At 38.4% G+C, this 20,041-nt stretch overlaps 2 protein-coding genes and 1 long non-coding RNA gene across 9 annotated transcripts; 1 reads left to right on the top strand and 2 right to left on the bottom strand.

The window, feature by feature from the left end:
• Positions 1-120: 120 nt before the first annotated feature.
• On the top strand, positions 121-3,050 carry Art3 (arginine methyltransferase 3). Of its 3 annotated transcripts, none has more exons than XM_076367655.1 (8): positions 121-274; positions 910-1,263; positions 1,351-1,520; positions 1,592-1,750; positions 1,821-2,008; positions 2,086-2,312; positions 2,395-2,754; positions 2,890-3,050. In XM_076367655.1, exons 2-8 carry the CDS (start codon positions 942-944, stop codon positions 3,003-3,005), a joined length of 1,542 nt encoding a protein of 513 aa, XP_076223770.1. In that variant the 5' UTR covers positions 121-274; positions 910-941; the 3' UTR covers positions 3,006-3,050. The 3 variants fall into 3 exon arrangements, with proteins under 3 accessions (XP_076223770.1, XP_076223769.1, XP_031826723.2); XM_076367654.1 differs by having other exon boundaries at positions 176-337; XM_031970863.2 differs by lacking the exon at positions 121-274 and adding an exon at positions 281-637.
• Positions 3,051-3,542: 492 nt separating this feature from the next.
• On the bottom strand, positions 3,543-10,969 carry LOC116424479 (ETS homologous factor). Of its 5 annotated transcripts, none has more exons than XM_031970926.2 (7): positions 10,650-10,969; positions 6,372-6,504; positions 5,527-5,772; positions 5,169-5,240; positions 4,557-4,625; positions 4,296-4,491; positions 3,543-4,204 (listed from the first exon to the last, which is right to left on the bottom strand). In XM_031970926.2, exons 1-7 carry the CDS (start codon positions 10,689-10,691, stop codon positions 4,093-4,095), a joined length of 870 nt encoding a protein of 289 aa, XP_031826786.1. In that variant the 5' UTR covers positions 10,692-10,969; the 3' UTR covers positions 3,543-4,092. The 5 variants fall into 5 exon arrangements, with proteins under 5 accessions (XP_031826786.1, XP_031826785.1, XP_031826789.1 ...); XM_031970925.2 differs by having other exon boundaries at positions 4,557-4,637; positions 10,650-10,967; XM_031970929.2 differs by lacking the exon at positions 10,650-10,969 and adding an exon at positions 8,327-8,471 and having other exon boundaries at positions 4,557-4,637.
• Positions 10,970-16,674: 5,705 nt separating this feature from the next.
• Positions 16,675-19,855, bottom strand: LOC116424493 (uncharacterized). Its single transcript, XR_004234480.2, has 3 exons — positions 19,601-19,855; positions 19,032-19,291; positions 16,675-17,327 (listed from the first exon to the last, which is right to left on the bottom strand). It is a non-coding gene; the product is annotated as an uncharacterized LOC116424493 (long non-coding RNA).
• Positions 19,856-20,041: the final 186 nt, after the last annotated feature.

Here is a 20,041-nt window from a genome sequence, read left to right as displayed (position 1 = left end):
GAATAATATTTTAATATTTAGACAAGAAAATAAAGAACACGTTTTTTATTTATTTATTTGTATTTATTTGTACTCTGTTGGTAACGTTGTACATCTATCCGGTCTGTTGTCGGTGGTTGCTGTTTTATGCTAGTAGCAGAAATAAAGTATATAAGAAATTCGATTCCTACTAACAACATTAAATCGAGGAACTACCGGTAACGTCGAGCGCGTCGCTAAAATGATACGGGGGTCTTAAGGACCTCTCGAGGCCTACACGAAGATCCCATAAGATGTAATGTCTTCTTCACATGTCCTAAGTTTGTGGTAGTTCTACTTAGAGACGCGTGCATGAAAGGTTAAAGTTTCACTTATGTGAAGATTTTATTCGGTCAAGTGATCTCGAGTTACGAATGGAATCAATAAATATTAAGTTATAGTTTACCGAGTACCATCTGTATACAATAAGGTTTTGTTAGCTAAGTACTACCGCTAGGTGATACAGATCTTGAAGTGAGAGGGGCTTTGCCTACTTCTGCACGTGCACGAATGAGTCGATCGAGAATTCCTAACCTTGACAAAATTTGAACGTTCTTATTTTCGTTTTGATAAGTATCAAAGTTATTCGGGGCATTCATTTGCAAAATGACAGAAGAAGGTACCGATTAAATTTCTATTTCTATACGATTGATTATTCATTTTAAATCAACAATTAACATTTGTATTCCTCAATTGTGTTTCATTAGTGTCTGTTACTTTTGGTAGGAGGTAATCATTGATTCACCATGAAGATCACTTAAAAGATATTAGTTGTATTTAAAAGTTAATTAGTTAATTCCGAGGAAAGTCGAAGAAACAGGCTTATTTTATTAAGTTTTTATTTTAATGTCACTTTATCAGCATTAACTGCAATATTGTTTATTCTTTCAGCTGTTTCATCGAAGACTGATGTTGAATGTGCTATGGATGGAACAAGCGATGATGATAGTGGAGATGATTGGGATGAACTCACAGAAGTTTTTGAGACCATACCGTGTCTCTTTTGTAATGAAGTTACAAGTAATTTCACAGAAGCATTGGAACACCTTGTCAAATCACACAAATTTGACTTGAAAAATTTTGTAACAAGACATTCTCTGGATACATATTCTTATATTAAATTGATTAACTTTATCAGGCAAAAGAATGTTCTACCTGATCAATTAAATGCGTTAAATATAAAAACATGGGAAAGTGACAAGTACTTAAGGCCTAGTATTGAATATGACCCTTGGTTGATGTTTGGTAAGTTTCAGAATAAACAGTTTATCAAAGATTAATTTCTTTTTTCCTATATGTATTAAATTGTTTCAATATTTATTATTTTTAAAGACATCGATGATTTGGAAGAGAAAACAACGAAACCTATAGCGTACACAGTCAATTCAGAGAATGGTTGTGTCACTTTATCCGAAGCTCATTTTGCTGAATTGCAAAGAACAATACAGACGTTACGAGCAGAGTTAGAGCAACGTGAAGTAGCGTGTTTGATGGGTAAACAGGTATACACGTAATGATATTAATATACATACAGTAGACTAGAAGTACAGTTACTGATAACATGATTACTTAGCAAATAGATGAGATGACAGAAAAAGTACAAAAGCTGATCATGGATGATGATTTTGATAAGACTAATAGTATTAGATCTCCTAGTAATTTTAATTGCCGCCTTGACGAAAGTTACTTTAACGCGTACAGTCATTTTGCAATACATCATGAGATGCTAACGGTATGTACCTAACAGACCTTTAATCTCAAACTGAAATTAATAAGTAAGAAAGGAACTGTTTCTTTTATAGGACAAAGTAAGAACAGAAAGTTATCGTGACGCATTATTAACAAATGCTAACAGATTTACTAATGCTGTTGTGCTAGATGTTGGTTGTGGAACTGGTATTTTATCTATGTTCGCAGCCAAAACCGGATGCCGTAAAGTCATTAGCGTTGATCAATCAGATGTAATATATCAAGCCATGGATATAGTAAGGTAACTAAATTGTTTTACTCTGAGCATGATAAAACCTATTTGTGTAACCTAATATGAACCATTTTAACGTACTATAGAGAAAACAATTTAAGTGATATTATCACTTTGAAAAAAGGTCGCCTTGAAGATATTACCCTCGAAGATGGAAAAGTCGATGCGATTGTGTCTGAATGGATGGGCTATTTCCTCTTTTTCGAGTGTATGTTGGACACTGTCATATACGCCAGAGATCATTACTTGGCACCTGGTGGATTACTCCTGCCTAACAGATGTACTTTAAGCATCTGTGGAAGTGGAGATACCAGTATGTTAATCAACGTTTTTATTACACTATAAAATATCCATATCATTTTATGATACAACTGACGGAAATGTTTATATTCCAGAAAGATATGTCGAACTCATCGATTACTGGTCAAACGTGTACGGTTTTAAAATGAGTTGCATGAAAGCAGAAGTGATCCGCGAGCCAAATATAGAAGTCTGCGTGGTAGACGAGTTAATAACGAACACTGTTGAGATACAGTGGTTTGATTTGTACGAAGTGAAGACGGATTATATGAACTTCTCGTCGTCGTTCGAGTTAAAAGTGAAAAAGACTGGATCGTTGACTGCCATTGTTGGCTTTTTTGATATCTTTTTCGATTTGGACAATCCAGTTCATTTTAGTACATCGCCTTACTCGCCCCCAACTCATTGGAAACAAACAGTGTTTTCACTGAGGGAGCCAATTAGCATTACCGAAGGTAAGTCACAATCATAAATGTTTCCATATGTAACATTTCATTTTTTCTCTTTCTAACGTATGAAAATTTTTTATATTTTTTTTTAATGAATATTCTTAATGTAACAAAACGTAATCACAAATCATTTCTTTAAAGGTGACGTCCTGAACTGTAGGGTAAATTGCCGCAGACACACGAGAGATCTCCGAGGACTCGTGATCATAATCGAAGTCGAAAGCATGTCTCAAGTTTATTATCTGCAGTCACTGTGAAGCTCATAATAGTCCTAAGTGCCAAAAAAAAAAAAAAAGATAAAATACATAGGGTCCAGAACAGTTTATTGACCACGACGCTGTTGACGGCTATCTTCTTCGCTTCTATATGTTTCCGACCACTACACTTACGTATTTTAAATTCACTCTATTTAAACGCTTCTTAACAGACAATTGAAATTTCGTCCGAAATTAACGTTAAAGCTATTTCTGCCAATATCGTTGCATGTGCTACCGTAGAATAAGTATCCAGTTATTGACTCTTAACGATCTCTTAGAGTTAATCGACGCGATGCGTATTGAAACTGATAGTCCATTTTTTCCATAGTTTGCGGAAGGACCGCGCGAAAAACGCAGAAACGAAAATATTTTTCCTCGAGTTCTCTCCAAGAGATATATCTAGAGGGGAATTGTTATTTATAATGTTAACGTAGCGTCTTTTAAGATCGATCCAATGTCTCAACTTAGCCGGGGATCGATTTAAAAGGTAACCATTGCTTCCAAGATTAAGGTATACACAATACAACAACGGTGATATAAAAAAAGAATAAGTAATAGGAATTTATTTGATTGTAAGTCACGAGAATTATTGCCTTTCTTGATTATATGTATACTTTTACATAAGTAAACGATCTTATTAAAACTTAAAATTAAATAAAACTGTAAAAATCCTACGTGTCTAAGGTTCAATTCATACTCACACGCCGCACTCCCGCCGGTTCATACAGAAAAACACGCGTACAGCAAAATATGAAAACTCTCCACATTTCTGTCCATTCATACTGTCTTCATGTTATTTACATGTAGTCAACGTGTACCATCTATAATACTAGATCTTTTTTCTTAGTCTTTTAAAGTTCTTAATCGAGACGGCGTTTAAATAGTTTCTTAAACACTTTCTTTTTGTTTACCGAGAAAAATACTTCCATCTAACACATATTAAAAACGCTTTGACAAAAATCATCCTGATCGTTAGAAGTATCTTTGTTTGCAAATCACAAATCTGTTACCGGGTTCTGTACAATTTTTACAATGCTCGAAACTTCAAAAGTATTTGTTACATCTCCGGGGAATCCGTGACGGTGGATTAACACCGGAAGTTCGGATTTTCAGTCTGCCAGCCTTTCGCGTTCGGCCCGAATTGATAGACTAACCTCCGGCCGAGTACAGGAAGAAAAATTTTACTTTTGTAATAATACCTGGAAAAAATGGTTGTCGACACGTGAAGATATTTCCAATGCCTGTACGGATCGGTTAAATGTTACATTAATTAGTTATGTGATTAATTACCTCATGGCTCGGCTCAGTTTCTCGTAGGTCATGTTCTTGTTTCCTTTTCTTGATCCCCACAGTTTCGCAACGTCGTCGCTTTTTACGAATCGGAACTTCGCCTGCGAATAATCCTCCCAACATATTAAACTGGGACACGTTTTCGGGTTGTGCAATAAGTCCCTAATGAATTCCCAGAGCTTTCCTTGGCTGGTGGCTGGAAGAAGAATTATATAACGTCAGCGGAATTACATAAACCTAACGATTCCTTTTAATACCTACGTTTTTTCTTGGATTTCAACACTCTCGGCCTGCCCGGTGGCCGTTTGATGGACACCTCGATACTATTGTCTGATTCCGTATCTACAAAGATACGAAATTTATTGTACCGGTATAATTAAGGAAATATTCTGATTTAAATTATGCCACCGACAAGGAGTACCACCCAACTCGCACGAAACGATTCAGAAAAAACTAACAGAGTCGGGGACAATGAACTTGTTTAAAAAAATATTTGAAAAATTAATTTGAATGAAATGTCAGATGCAAAAGATCATTTTCTTTGAAAAAATAAGGAACTTGAACAAAGTTGTTTAGTCATAGGTGGCGTTTAGAGTAACTGAAACAGCCCCTTTCGTTATCAATGCTTTTAAAACTAATTGATGCTGAAACTTTATTAATACAGACTTGCCACACCGAGATAATATATTTTCTCCCAATTTCACCCAGTCGTGTACAAGTGAAAATACAAACGTGGTTCAAGTGTACATAGAAGAAATGAATATAATAACGATGATAACAGTAATGATAGTATAATCCTCAATCTCAAAGATTATATTCTTCGATGCTCGAGTTGGGTCAGACTCCTTGCGCGTGAACCAAAACACTCGCTACCTGATGCAGGGTTGGAATTGGGCCTGGTGTACTCGTCTTCGGAATGAGGGTGAATAGTGTCGAACGACGGTACTGCAAATAAAGTAACTCATTACTTTCTGTCCCATGATTATCAGCCCATTTCTGGGAAGATATATAATACTAAATATTAGAGCTTGAGTCTCTAGCAATGAAACTTTCCCAGTTTCTAATATTGTTTATATCTCATACAAGTTTCCTAATTTTCTTATTATCTTCATTTTAAGATTCCACTGCTGACCTAACGTTTCATATATTCACCATGTATTGAAGTTACATATGTTCATCGAATGTTTCATTGCACTGGTCAGAAGCGTTTGGAATAACAGTGATCACGTACGCAATGTTTCTGAGTTGAGTAGGTGGTAAAGTCGGTCTCCGTACGTTGGATCATGATTGATGAAATCCTCCCTCTTGAACTTGACCAAGTCGCGGCCGGGCACTGCGAGGCTGTGCTGGATCAGACTGTATGGTTGTCCCATGCTAGACGCCGCGGACATCAGCCAACTTATCGTCTCCTCCTGGCACCAGAGTTTCACGGGTTTGTCCGGCCATCCGGTACCGTCAATCTCGTTGTTCTCCTCACCTGTCGAATAGACAATTATATTACAAAACTATATATACACCAAGAAACATGTACAAGCTAAGAAATATCATAAGAAGCTAACAATTGCTGGAGACATATGGAAAGGGGATTCCCCTGAATACTCAAAGACAGTGTACTACTGCATTTTTCACACTCAATCTTTTATTGGTTTTATTATAATTGACTATTCATCAATAAGGTTACACGTGATCAGTTGAAGCTATGTAAACTAGGAAGACCTCTTGCCCTGTGCAGTTGCCTAGACTAATTATCTCTTAACTGTACTAATAAAAAGTATTTCCTCCAGATTTGTTTGAAAACATGTTTTCCTCGTTTATTTATTCTCAAAGAATCTGCAGCAATTTTGTAATACTAAATGGGGAGCTTGCATATATTTTACTGATCTCTGTGAGTCTTTCATTGGGAATACCGTGCTGCACCGGGGATTCCCCTGATCCTCTAACCATGTTCAAACAAAACCACATCGGTAAGAGTTGCCCAACATGGTTTCCCATTGTGCCATTGGAGGGGGTATAAAGCGTCTGCAGTGCTAGCTGACCATGATCTCGAGCAAATTAAGAAACTGTTCTCGGGATTACCGAAAATACATTTTTTCCGCAATGGTTCACAACTGCGCGTCGTCAGGGGGTTGCTCTTCCTGGCAACCAAGGAGTCCATGTCCAGCAGAAAATGATCGTCGTCATCGTTGATGTTGGTGAACGACGGGAACACCTGCAACCGAGAACGTGTCGTGTTACAAAATAAATTCGAAACGAAGTCGAGTCGTTAATGACCTTGTCGATAACTTCGACGTTAGAATCACTGTAACAGTCGAAACGTCTGGCTGTTTATTTCTCCTGTTTCGCAATTATTAATATCATGGAAGTGTTAAATACTTGAAACGACTCGCGAAATAAATATTCCTACTTGATTGCTGTAATGAATATTCGAAGAAAATCTGTTGTTAACGTTCACCTATTCTTTAACGCTATGGAACTACCGAGCATTTAATATGACTGATATGTAATCTCTGTACAAGTTGTAACAATAGATTATTGTACGTTTCTTTAGACATTTATTATAGTATTCAACTGTATGTTCTTGAAATCATTTCGAATATTGAAATGCTTTTGAGGCACCAATCATTGTAAAACGAGAAAATTGAAACCAGCCATTTTGACTGGTAGCTATAATCGATACAACTACATAATCATTAATAATTCCTTAAAAATAACAAAAAATTTAGACATATTGTGTCTATATGTGGTCTAAGATATAGTGATTGGTAACAAAAGAATAATACTTCATTTGAATGTACAAGAATTTGATAATATTTATAAATATTGTTTAAAATCTTAATTCATTGAAAATAAAAAGATTCTAGGCATAGTCTGTGTCTAAAATACAATGATTGATAACAAAAGAGTAATATTTCGTTTGACTGTACAAGAATTCGATATTTATAAATATTTAAAATCTTCACCACGAGTCCGACACGTTATTGCAAGGCAAGGGGTTAAGAGAGGCAACGAGATTGCCTGGCTGTTCCCCGAGACTGAAGCCCGCATTTGCGTCGCGATCATAAGCAGAATATCTGCACGGAACAGGTATCGCTAATTTACAATAAATATCCGCGGCCTGTTCTCCTCTAACGTGTTATCTCTTTTTCTATTTGCCCCTAGGCGTTTGGCGCGAAGTCGCGTACACTTATAACCTAATACCGCAAATTATTGGTTGCTATTATTTTCGTGTTTATCGGTTCTGCTTTGTTCTTGTTCTAGTGCGCAACGATCGCAGTACCTAAGCCTCTTCTCCGTGCACGATATTTTGTCCATATAAACGGGAAATTGTAGAACCGAATGGAAAACATTTTAGAACAGATTTTCTCAACCTATGGGTCAAATAGAGAATGTAAAATATATGATTAATAGTTAACATTGATTTTATACAATGAACATTTGGTTCACAATATTTATTGATGTATATATGTATTAAGTCATACGTAGAAGATGAGAAACACTGGTCTAGCAGTGGTTTTCGAACTTTGATACAAAGTGGTACTGCGTTTTATATTCCAACCCAGTATAATAAATCAAAGATGTAAATTCTGTGTTAATTGTAACATTCACTTAATAACCACTGAGCAGTATCACACGTTAATTATGAATATTACGTATTTACTTAATTTACTAATTTTTCAGTGACAATATAAGATACCAAGTATTATGTTTTGTTTATCTGACGAGATTAATGGGAAACAAAGGATCGTTAAAAATTATATTACATTCCAGACTATATATACTTAGTATAAATTTTATTCTATTATTATCTTTAGATTATAACAATTTTAATCTCAAATTCTCAATGGAAATAATTAAAATATATATACCTTAGTCATTACTATTCGAATCCCTGCATCCACAATTTATTACAATTTTGAATAATCCTTTCTTCCCATTAACCTCGTCCACGCAGGCGCACGAATGAAATACATAAAAATACTCGGAGCGTACCTCGTATTGTCACCGAAGGACAAATTAGTAGATGCACATACCACGATACAGGCCTGATGCAATTTGAATAGCGAAATAGTGGAATACTCGCGTGATAAAAATGTATATTGTTAATTCCAAGGGGCGCTTCGTCCAACACATACACCTGTCAACAGTTTACACGAAACATTGTTTCAACGGTGTTACGTAAAGCTTAAATATGTTCATGGAACTCATTAAGGAGATAAGAAAATAGTGCTACGACGCGTCACGTCCTATCGCGAATAATATATTAATTTTTTTTTTTTTCTGTTCGAACGCATCCTCGATTTCTCGGCAAGTTCGAGCGCCAGCAGCGCGCGCGTCACAGCGACGTTAACTATGGAGAGAAGAAGAACGATGGTTCTTGTTGACAACACGTAACACGGTTTGCAAAGCGCAGTGTAAACCGTCGTGTGGACGGAGCGACGCTTGTCAAGTGAAACGCTAATCTATGTACATAAACAGGAAAAACATCACACTCGGCGAACATTTATTGGATCAACGGAGGATAATCGGAGGATAATTAACGTTCTAAATCGATTACTGTAGCGCGAGGATCATTCTGGATTCGCGAAGTGTCTAATTCAGTGTTTCCCAACGTGGGGCTGTTGCAATTTGATTTTTGAGGGTTGAAATTTGAAGTATCACTTGATATATTTCAGAATATTTATGCACGTGAACAAAATAGTAGAAATATTATAATAAATATTATAAAAATGTTATATATATAATTTTGATTATATTATGATATTTTTATGTCTGTTGTAACATTTTTATATTTATTATAATATTTTTGCTATTTCGTTCACGTGCGTAAATATTATAAGTATATATAATTTTTAATAGATATAATTTTTTAAAGAATTTTAGAGAAACATAGATGGGAGATGGCACAAGAAAGGTTGGGAAACACTGGTCTAATTGAAAACAGTACTGATTTCATTTAGTTTTAATACTCGCCGCAACTTTGTCAAGATAACCTATATACGATCTTAAAAGTATATACTTGATGGTTCCCAATAACTAAACATCTAGCAAGAAACAGAAGACTCAATTTAGAAAACACAATACATGAAAAGAATAATAATTCAATTACAAGTAATTAAGTTAATTAGTTACACTCGAGTACGAGCAACAGGTCAGTGCAAATAGAATTATGTTACAATGTCAATGTCATAGGCAGACACCTGTACTGTCAACAAAACATCACATTTAAATACTCTAAATACGATGATTTCTGCTCTACCTACCACGACAATCATTCATGTATACATGTTATCAAAACAGTCATACGACTGATTGACTTTTATTGAATTTTATAAACATTATTTGGTAAACATTACACAAATATATATCCTAATTATCTACTTTTAATTTATCTATAATTTATCTAAGAACGATAAAACAAACTGTAACGTAAATGTCCGTGAACCCAGTGTTAACACTACTTCTACTGGCAGTTTCAAAAGACACCTTTCGAATTTTCAACTTAAAAAATGATAAATGTTCCAATTCATCTTCCAAAAACGAACGAAACGTCGACATTCGTTCGCGAAGGGTTAAAAAAAATAAAGAGTATATGTGCAACAGGTTAGCACGTTCACTGCCACTATGGTCATCGATGACCGAAGCTTTCAAATAACTCGAAAACAATTGTAATTCGTAAGGTACCTAGCGTCGAATGAAAATGTTTAATAACGCAAATAACTGGATCACAGTGTAACCTGATAATTGTGTACATTATCAGTACAAAAGAATAAGTGATACACGAAACGCTCAAGTTTTTCGTGACAGTCAACGTGTTACACTAGAACTACCCACTATCTCGTTTTTATATAAAATACACTTAGCTACGCAACTTTGCTATTTACCACAGCATCTCAAAAAATATAAACTTCATTCGAATCGATTATCCATTTAAAATATATAATACAACAATATATCTGAATTTTCGTCTGTATAATCAAATAATTTGACCTCATTGAAAATTTCCATCAATTCAATTTTCTGAAAATTACGCGATGTGTTAACCCTTACCACATACTTTTCTGATGCATCAACTACCAATTTTGATCCTACAGAAAATTAACAATGTTACATCTCTTAAACCTTCAATTCCTTCAGTGCAAACTTAGCACATTCCAAGATCTAACAATCTCAAGGCAGTCTCCTTAAAATTCATTGAAACATCTAACATCAGAACTGTTTCAGTATTAGACCCTACAGAGTTCAAAGGGTTAAAACAACGATAGAGCCGCGAAAACGTCATGACTCAGAGAGAGAGCGAGCGGTTCGGAGGAGCGGGGAATCCCGAATACGGAATGAAGTTAAACTGCGACTCACTTCCGACAACTCGATCCTGGGGTAGGTATCAAACAAATCCATGTCCCTGTGGTAGTGCACTGGTGAGTCGCACTGGCGACGAACTCGATGCTCGATGCTCGATGGAAAATAATAATAACTGGATGGCTATCGGTACGACGCGATGTCACCTGGCTCGTGTCACAAAGTGTCGTCGGGGAACGGATCGCATCACTGTTAACGGATACGCGGCGACGTCGCCATGGTGTCGCGTACGGCGATACTGATCACCCGGTCGTCGGAATGTCTCCGACAAAGCCCCGGGGTCGGCTGCTCGCCGTGACGCGAAAGACGTCAGCGGCGGTACCCGCGGGGACGGACAGCGCGGAAGAGCAGGTTTCAACGGGGATTTCCCGCTCTACGGGGCCGGCCAATCACCGGCGACGTGGCCTGCCACTGCTGACGCAATAATTGCAGATACGCGCCATTGGCGGCGGCCTCCTCGCGATCTGGAACGCGATCCGTCGATTCGAAACGAACTGCGCGCCACGCTGTTGGGTCAGGTCGCTCTTGGGACCCTTCAACTCTTTGCCCTTACCCTTTGTGCTCGAGAGGTGACTCTTGGTTACCTGATTTCGCACTGGGCAATAAAATTTGTTTAACAGTAGAACTAAGAGGGGTCGAATGACCCATGCCTGATGTCTTTTTGCAATTATTAGAAAGGTAACAAATGTTTCTCTGAGAAATTGTTAAATTCATTTAGCACTATGCAAATTCAATTGTAAATCAATTGAAGTCTGAACAGATGCACTCTTGGAGTTTCTATAGCATCAGAAGACATCAGGCATGGGTCATTTGACCCCTCTGGTAGTTTTAGTGTTAAAGAAACTACCCTACAATTATTCAATTTTCCATATAAATTATTTGCAGTTGCTGATAGATTACAAAAGAACCTGGAGTGCTAAGGGTTAATATTTTCTGAGAGTAAGACGTTGCTTGAAACTAGTTGGAAATAGTACATTGAAGAAAGCTGTTTTATTTCAATATTTTATGCATCGAGGCATTAAGTTTAATATTGAATATCAGATTTTATAGTTTTATTCTATGATATCATCTACTGAGTTTAAAGGGTTAAAATATGTTTATATTGCTGTATTTACTAACAACTATGATAAATACTATGGGGTCACCGGTGACCCGCAACCGAATTGGATTACTATAGTTCACTCAGTTAACCCCTTGGCCTGCAATATCGTGTCAGGCACGTGACGAATATTTCAAAGAGACTTCAACAAGCATAAACATTACTCAATCTTTCTGAATCTAAATAAGACATTCTTTTGTTATCGTTTGTTACACTTCAGAGCAAAGATTGATAAAGAATATGCTTACAATCCTGTACTTTCCCTTAATGAATCATTAATGACAAAGTAGCTGCATCAATCATCGCGCAGAAGTAAACCGTAAGGCAAGAGGTTAATGATTACCTTATCTCTAATTTCTAGTTATGTCGGTTGCAACAAATATTATTGATATTTCAATTGGAAAATTATACTTATAGTGACAAATCCGCCGAGTGCAAAAGGTTAAAACACTTCCTCGGGATCACAGGTCGAGCTGCAGTGATACTGATGATTTAAGGAAATCCATTGTTTATAATATATTAAATACTTCCGAAACTAATAGTAAAATTCGAACAAGATTGAAGACTTTTGATACAACGAAGACTATAATGATCAAGGGATTTATAAATGGCAAAATAGAAACGTCACTTGTAATTCGTTTAGACGTCCGTATAGAAGGTTTCCAAGTTTCACCGGAAGTAGCTTGAAGCACCGCTCTTTGCTTAGTTCATTCAATTACAGCTCAATATGACGCTCTATTTATTTATTCAATATTTGGCAGTCATTAAAATGTTACCTTTAAATGGTACAATTGTAATACTACAAATAAATGTAGAAAAAATTGTTAAAAGGTAGAGGTTGCAATAAAATGGAATGTCGAGACTGACTCGACATAGGACTGCTAAGGGTTAACTATGGCTGTCGTCAATAAATGACGGAAGCTGTCGTGAGATATGGCTCTCGTCAATAAACAATTTAATGAATTATGTCGAAAACGGAAGTCGCTTATCGACTATTATTTACTTCATCGAGATTCCTTCGAAGAAACAAGTGTGTAGAGTGTTTATGTTCATGTTTCTGTTTATGTTCTTACATAAATCATCACATAGATGAGAAATATATCAAAATTTATAAGGATTAACGCTTGAATTTGCTGACGAAGATTCTCTGAACTCTACAAAACCGTTTCTAGATTCACTAAATCACGCATCAAATGCCTGACTAACACGGAATAAGGAAATGTTCCACTGATTTCTTGCTGTTCGACTAGTGGAGTCATTTGTTTGCAACTTAGTATCACAAACACGAAAGTTTGATCTCGGTAAACTGTCGGCATTCGTCCGCAAAGGGTTAACGCTCGAATTTGCCGAACGAGTCGAAAGGATACAGTTGGATTCTGTTAAATTTCGTTTGTACACACTAATTCTCGTAGATTCGTGTAGATTCTCGCCGGTTCTCCAGATAATTCGATCGCGCGAACTTCGCGATAAGCGGAGCCGATCTTCAAAAAACGAACAAAGCGTGTTGCTCGCGGCGTGATACAGTCGGTCATTCTGGGATAAGGACAGCGAGTTTCATAAGTTGCGGAGATAACACTCTGCTTTCTTCCTGCTCCGTTCGTGTTTGTGTTCTGGAAATGTTGAAAAATCGAATCATCACGCTCGGCGTGTAATAATCGGTTCGCCAATAAACGTACATTTCCAGCGACGGAGGATCCTTGTTTTCGCGACGGCCGACGCAACCTGTCGCAAAAACTGGAACGTCTCTGTTGAACTACTTAACAATGGCTTTCTTCTTTTCCTCTTTTCGATCGCGGGGTTCTATTAATAAAACGGCTGGTTACCAAATAAGAAGCGCAGCGAGGGAATCAGACGTTTTGACGGTTCCTCGCATTCCAAATTTTCCTGGAATGCCGGTACCATCACAATACAAGACCTGTTTCGCGTGGTCCAGCCGAAGAATTCGTAACAATCACAAACATTTCGACCTCGATCGACGACGCATCTAGCGGACGTCCATTTTTTAACGATATAGAGGCGAATTACGGTTATAACCATTTGCTTTAGGTACAGAAGAGTAATGATAAATCACGGTTAGGGAGTTCTCCTGGAGAAACTGGTAAAATTTGATGATTACCACTTCTAAACTTATAACTGACTCAATTACCTATTGCAGTGACAAATAATTAAACAAAACTGTGTTTCTGAGCACGATCTTCGAACTAGAACTTCAAATAGGTCGAATTCACCTCCTACATCCTCCTTCCTAAGTTATTAAGAAGATAACAGGTGCTTCGCGTAATTACTAATGAAACTGATTTCTTAACCCCTATGAAATCAAATCTTGATACTTTTTCAGATAAGTAATTCTTCTTTGCTTTGGTCTTTCATTAAAATATACTCTGCATTTGTCCTGCGTTCGACGAGTACAGCCTCCATTTTTTATATAATTGGACGCAGAACGAGAGGTTTCTCGAACTAAATTCCACAGTTAACAGGTTAATATTCTCTCGAGAAGTATACTATACTACTGATTACAAATTGCGCTCTACAAATGCATTTTATTGTTCTCTGAAAACAAGGTGTAATTCGATTTGCTCGCTTATTGCAATGATAATACTAATAACTTCAACATATCGAAGCATGCGTCTAGTAATTCGACTACTAGACCGAGGCGCGAGCAATTCGCTCTTCTCGTTTCGGCGAATCTGTCCCAGCCGAGACATCGTAAACAAGTTTATCGATTTCATCCGAACCAGCCGAGAGTGTTTTCATTTGAATCGAACGCGAAAAGTAAGTCCGTTCCTCCGTTGATTACGCCTATGCGCCCGTGTATTTATAGTGCACCAAGATGTCTCGACATCGCGGAGTGTAAACACGTTAGTGGTACCACGATCTTCATTTTACTTCGCGATATATCATTTTATTTTCAGTTTTTCTCTCTCTCTCTCTCTCTCTCTCTCTCTCTCTCTCTCCCCCCTCGCCGGCCGAGTGGGACTTTATCGTAACCGCAAACCGTGGGAGACACCTAAGGATTACTAATGGCCGATTCATGGAACTGCAATCGCCGCCGACCGCATCGAGCAGTCTGATTTTGTATCAGTCCGCCGATTAGCCGGCTGTATTTCGAAACGGCGAAGAAAAAACCACTGCTTCTACGAACAAAACCGATAATGACGAAAGGAAAAAGATAAAGAAAAAAGAGGAGTTGCCGTAACCGATCGATGAGAATTCGTGGCACGTCGAATTTCTTTAACACTGAAACTACCAGACGGGTCAAACGACCCGTGCCTCCTTTTTGCGATTAGAAAGGTAGCAAATGTTTCTCCGAGTATTAAATTCATTTATCACCACGCAAACTGAATTGTAAATCAAAGTTTCTATGGCGAAATTTTGTCAATTGAACTGCTAGTTTCAGCGTTAACCCTTCGCGAGCGAGAATTATAAACCGAAAATCTTTCCATAAACTCGATTGTAGTGTTACGAAGTCCTAAACGCTAGGGGAAAACCAGAAATATCAATTTCTCGTCGGCAGAACGACGAAATTCTTCATTTGCATCGAATTTCGACATCGACGCTCGAAGCCGCCATTACGGCGGCGGCCGACCGCAGAGGATGAACCTCGAGGTTGCTCATCGACTGGAAATCTACCGAGTTCCGGTGTCCACCGCGAAATTCAGAGACAAAGGCGACGAAGACGCGCGTCACCGTGACCCCGCGTTCGTCCCGGGTGAGGAATCGAAAAATTCCTGGGCAACTTTCGAGCCTGTTTTCTGGACCTGCCCGAGATTCGTCGTATTTTTGGGGCCAGGACTCGTCGCGGGCGCACCGCGATGAATCACCGCGTCCTCATAACAAATTATAATACGGTCTCATTCGAAATAAACAGAATTTTCTCGATCGCGTTCAGGTACGGTTTCCAAGGTCGCTGGGTTGCGCCGCGCCGCGCAGCGCAGCGCCGTTCCGGCTGAATCGAAATCCCCCGTTCCACTGTCATGCGGCGCGACGCGACGCCATTTTTGCGTAAACAGGCCGCCGCTGGAAATCCCTGAAAACACTTCTCTTGCGCGTTATTTTTAGACCGATTTTCTTTTTCCGACCGTCGCGACCGTAACGTTCCTGATAAAATTTTTGTGGACGCCGTTTCTTGGCCGAGGTCGGTCCGAGCGCTTCCGGTCACGCCGGAAAGCGAAAAAAGATAGAAAGATTGCGTTGTCTGTATGTGTCTAGCCACGTCGGTTTTTACCGGCGTTCCGTTGTATCTCGGTTTTGTAGACTTCCCCTCATTGATATGTACTGATACGGAACGAACGGAATAGAAGAGAGCTATTCGAATCCTTCGAAAACGCCGTATTATTGACTATATTAGGCTCGTGCGATCTAGAATCCAATGTTACGGTTGCAACTTAATTGCGTGGACAATGTAAGATCGTTGGGTGAGCTACACATCGGGAAAATCGGTTAACTCCGATTTTCGAGTGTTTTGGGATCGTATTTTGGCATTCAGATCTTTGAGTTTTCTTGTTGGATTTTGTAACTCGAGATAACAGAGCAATAATAATGATTATTATTATTTCGGCATTGAGATCTTTGAATTTTCTTATTGGATTTTGTAACACGAGATAACAGAGCACTAATAATAATTATTAGTATTTTGACGTTAAGGTCTTTGAATTTTCTTATTATTAGATTTTGTAACTCGAGATGACAACAGAGCAATGATAGTGATTATTATTATTATTTTGGCTTCGAGATCTTTGAATTTTCTTATTATTAGATTTTGTGACACGAGATAACAAAGAACTAATAATAATTATTATTATTATTTTGACGTTAAGGTCTTTGAATTTTCTTATTATTAGATTTTGTAACACGAGATAACAAAAGAGCACCAATAATAATAATAATAATAATAATAATAAGAAGAAGAAGAAGAAGAAGAAGAAGAAGAAGAAGAAGAAGAAGAAGAAGAAGAAGAAGAAAATTCAAAGATGTCAGTAACAATTATTATTATAAAAATTGCTTCAAGGATATTACACGCGCTCCCCACACTAGTCGCATCAAAGCGACGCAGCAACAAAGTAAGATACTCTACAACGATCCCTCGATTTTCCATTTAAAGAGAAACCTTAAAAATCAACCTATAACCATCGCGTCACTCTCATCGACTTTTTGTCCCACGTAGCTAACCGATTTGTCCATACGGTTCTCTTATTTCCCAATGCTTAAGAGTCCCGTCTCCAATTCAATTTTCCTCGGAAGAGACTTCCAACGCTTCTAAAAATCCTCGTCCGTAAAGAGGTGACCGTTCCAATCCCGGGGATCATCTCGGCTTCCTGCGGCTCGTTTCCTTCCGCTCCGTTCCGTGGCGTTTCATCGTTCTCCGCTCGAGGTTCCAACGCGTCGGAGCCGACCGGCAGCATAAGTTACTCGATTTTATTATTAGCTTTCATTAGATAGATTTTATTATTGCGCCGCGGATCTCGGACGTACCTGGGACTCGTTCTTCTCATCCTGGCGTTTTAATTCTCTCCTGTCCATTAGAGCCTGCGCCGTCCTCTTCGATTCCCTCGGAGGCGTACGCTCAATTCTCCGCGCTGAAGAGAAGACAAAAAGGAAGGATTCATTCAATTAACCTTCATACGGCTACCATTCGGAATTATAATGCACCGTCGCGTCAATCCTGTTCAGCGGAATTGTAAACGTGAAATTATAAATGCTGTCGGGCACGCGATCGTCTTCGATTTATGGCGATCCGCCGGTCTCTTTCAATCTTTTTCCTCTTTTTCCTCTTCTTCTTCTTCTTCTTCTTTAATTTCCTTATCCGAGGACGATCAGAAAATTACTCGGCGCACCGAACATAATTGACTTTACGGACAAACTGTAACCTATGCAAATTTCGTGACGCAAGCGGGCCCTGTCGAACGCCGATGATAATTTGACCGGCGATAAAAATCGCTTCCGTTTCACGTTTCGGTCTAAACGGCGCTCGCATAGTTTACGTAGCGATTCCGATTAAAATGCTCTGCAATTTCGCGTTTACTAATTTCCTGTTGACCCGTCGCGATACGATAATCCGATCTCTGAATTATAAACACGATCGCTCGTCGACGATAATTCGTCGAGAGAAAAGGGAACGTTCCTGGGCGTAATCTGCGTCCGCGGTCGGAAGTGCGATAATTGATAACGGAAGAATAATATTTAGCTTTGAATCCGCGAAAACCCAGTGATGTTCGATCTCTCGGCCGCCGCCGATACGGCTATCGAGCGACGGTTTTTTTCGCGATCGTTCGATCTCGGTCCGGCGTCCTCCTCCGACGAGACGGTCGCGCGAGGATCGAAATTGTGCTACCGTGTAAACGGTGTACGTATCGGACGCTCGCCGCGGCAACGATATGCATATCAATCTCTCGCGGTTCCGAGAAATAAAATTGCAAATCGCGGACACGATTTATCGCGACGGGATAGTGCTGGAGTTAGAGATCCGCTCGCGGCTTTCCAAAACGCGGATAAGGAGGCGCGAAATTGCGACATGTAACGCGGAGTGTGTTTGTTTAATAATGCAACGCGGATAATTGTGCTTGTACCGTGTGTGTGTGTGTGTGTGTATGTATGTATGTATATGTACACGTATACCTTGAAACGAAGTTGCGGCGAACGATTTCGCGTGCGGTGTTGTTTACACGCCGGTGAGTTTATGCCGGGACGGTTTCCACGTGACCGTCCGTTTCGATTCTTGAATTGCTGTTTGTAAAAATATTGACGGAACGATAAAATCGACGTAACTGAAATAATACTACGCTCTCATTAATATTCAACAGGGGTAGGTATGGCGAGCGATAAATATGCCACTGTGACGTATTCGGGACGACTATGGGTCATCACATTTTTGACATTGTAATGGTAATCCAGTTTTGGAAATAGAGATTTGTGGGGAACTCATTCGGTTTTGGTACTATTATTATTTTTTTTTTACTACTACTATTACTATTATTATTTTTTTTACTACTACTATTACTATTATTATTTTTTTTTACTACTACTACTATTACTATTATTATTATTTTCACTACTACTACTACTATTACTACTATTATTATTAGTATTACTATTAGTTTTACTACTGCTAGTATTATTTCTACTACTACTATCACTACTGCTAGTACTACTATTACTACTGCTAGTATTACTGCTACTACTACTATTATTACTGCTACTACTACTACTATTACTACTACTACTGCTACTACTATTACTATTGCTACTACTACTATTATTATTTCTTATATGTAAACAATCACCTCATGCCGAAGCAATGCGTGGCAAGAAATATTTGAGGAGCGTAAACAAAAGATACGTGAATGAATCCCCAAGTTCCTTGAAAACACTCGATCCGGAAAGAATGAAAGAGAATATAGAACAAAACGTTGTTTTTCTTTCGACGACGGTTAGGGTCCTTCTTCGCGCAGCATCATCGTCGCGTAACCATGACTCTGGTCGAATGCGTTTCTAAACGTGGAAGGTCACGTCTCGGTCTCCAACAGGTTCAACAGATTTTCAGCTAACAATGCCAGTATCAAATCAAAAACAAAAACAAACAATCAGACAATATCCTCACATCGAACTCACCTCTGACAAAGGGAACCTGCTAATTTTCAAATATATATATATATAAATTAGCAGTTCTCTTTGTCAGAGGTGAATTTGATGTGAGCATTTTGTTTGATTATTTATTAAAAACTATTATTATATAGTATATATATAATAAGAATATAATAATATTTATAATAAATAAGTAGTATACTATATAGTAGTATATATCTAGTAGTAGCATATATATATCTTCAATAAAAACAGTCAATAGATTTACCTAAACGTGCCATTTTATAAAACGATCATACGCTGCGTTTACAAACGCGTGATCAGCGAATCGACAGTTTTATCGTCGACAAACGTCTCATCGGTATCTCTGGCAAACAATATAAACGATACCACACCGGTGCCGAAAGTTTACCGGGGAATGTCCCCTCGGCCGGGCACGGCGTATTTTCAGCGATTTAGCCTTTTTGATCGATCGAACCGAGGAGAACCAGTTCATCGCGAAAGGTGGTTGCTTACGTCTGAGGAAAATCACATCTGCAAATAACAGATACGTGATAGGTGCGTGCGTGCGCACGAGATCACGTGGACGCGGGTACTATGAATCATTTACAATGTCTGTTTCGCAACGCGCCGTCGAAAAGGCTGCAGTCTCCGTTTCCAAGAACTCAAGTGTCTTCGGGATGTTCCGCTCATTATCGTAAACCGGCGT

The sequence above is a fragment of the Nomia melanderi genome, chromosome 5, assembly GCF_051020985.1.
Source record: "Nomia melanderi isolate GNS246 chromosome 5, iyNomMela1, whole genome shotgun sequence".
NCBI classification, from domain to species: Eukaryota; Metazoa; Arthropoda; class Insecta; order Hymenoptera; family Halictidae; genus Nomia; species Nomia melanderi.
This window is presented reverse-complemented; position numbering and strand designations above follow the sequence as displayed.

What these genes read in the sequence shown, in the direction of transcription:
- LOC116424479 (XM_031970925.2), bottom strand. Translation starts at nt 10,691, where the DNA reads ATGGATTTGTTTGATACCTACCCCAGGATCGAGTTGTCGGAA. An exon ending in CAATTCCAACCCTGCATCAG is followed by an intron (nt 4,638 to 5,168) that starts GTAGCGAGTGTT and finishes GTATCTTTGTAG; the next exon opens with ATACGGAATCAGACAATAGT. An exon ending in GTTGAAATCCAAGAAAAAAC is followed by an intron (nt 4,492 to 4,556) that starts GTAGGTATTAAA and finishes TTCTTCTTCCAG; the next exon opens with CCACCAGCCAAGGAAAGCTC.
- Art3 (XM_031970863.2), top strand. An exon ending in TGACCCTTGGTTGATGTTTG is followed by an intron (nt 1,264 to 1,350) that starts GTAAGTTTCAGA and finishes TTATTTTTAAAG; the next exon opens with ACATCGATGATTTGGAAGAG. An exon ending in CTGTGGAAGTGGAGATACCA is followed by an intron (nt 2,313 to 2,394) that starts GTATGTTAATCA and finishes TTTATATTCCAG; the next exon opens with AAAGATATGTCGAACTCATC.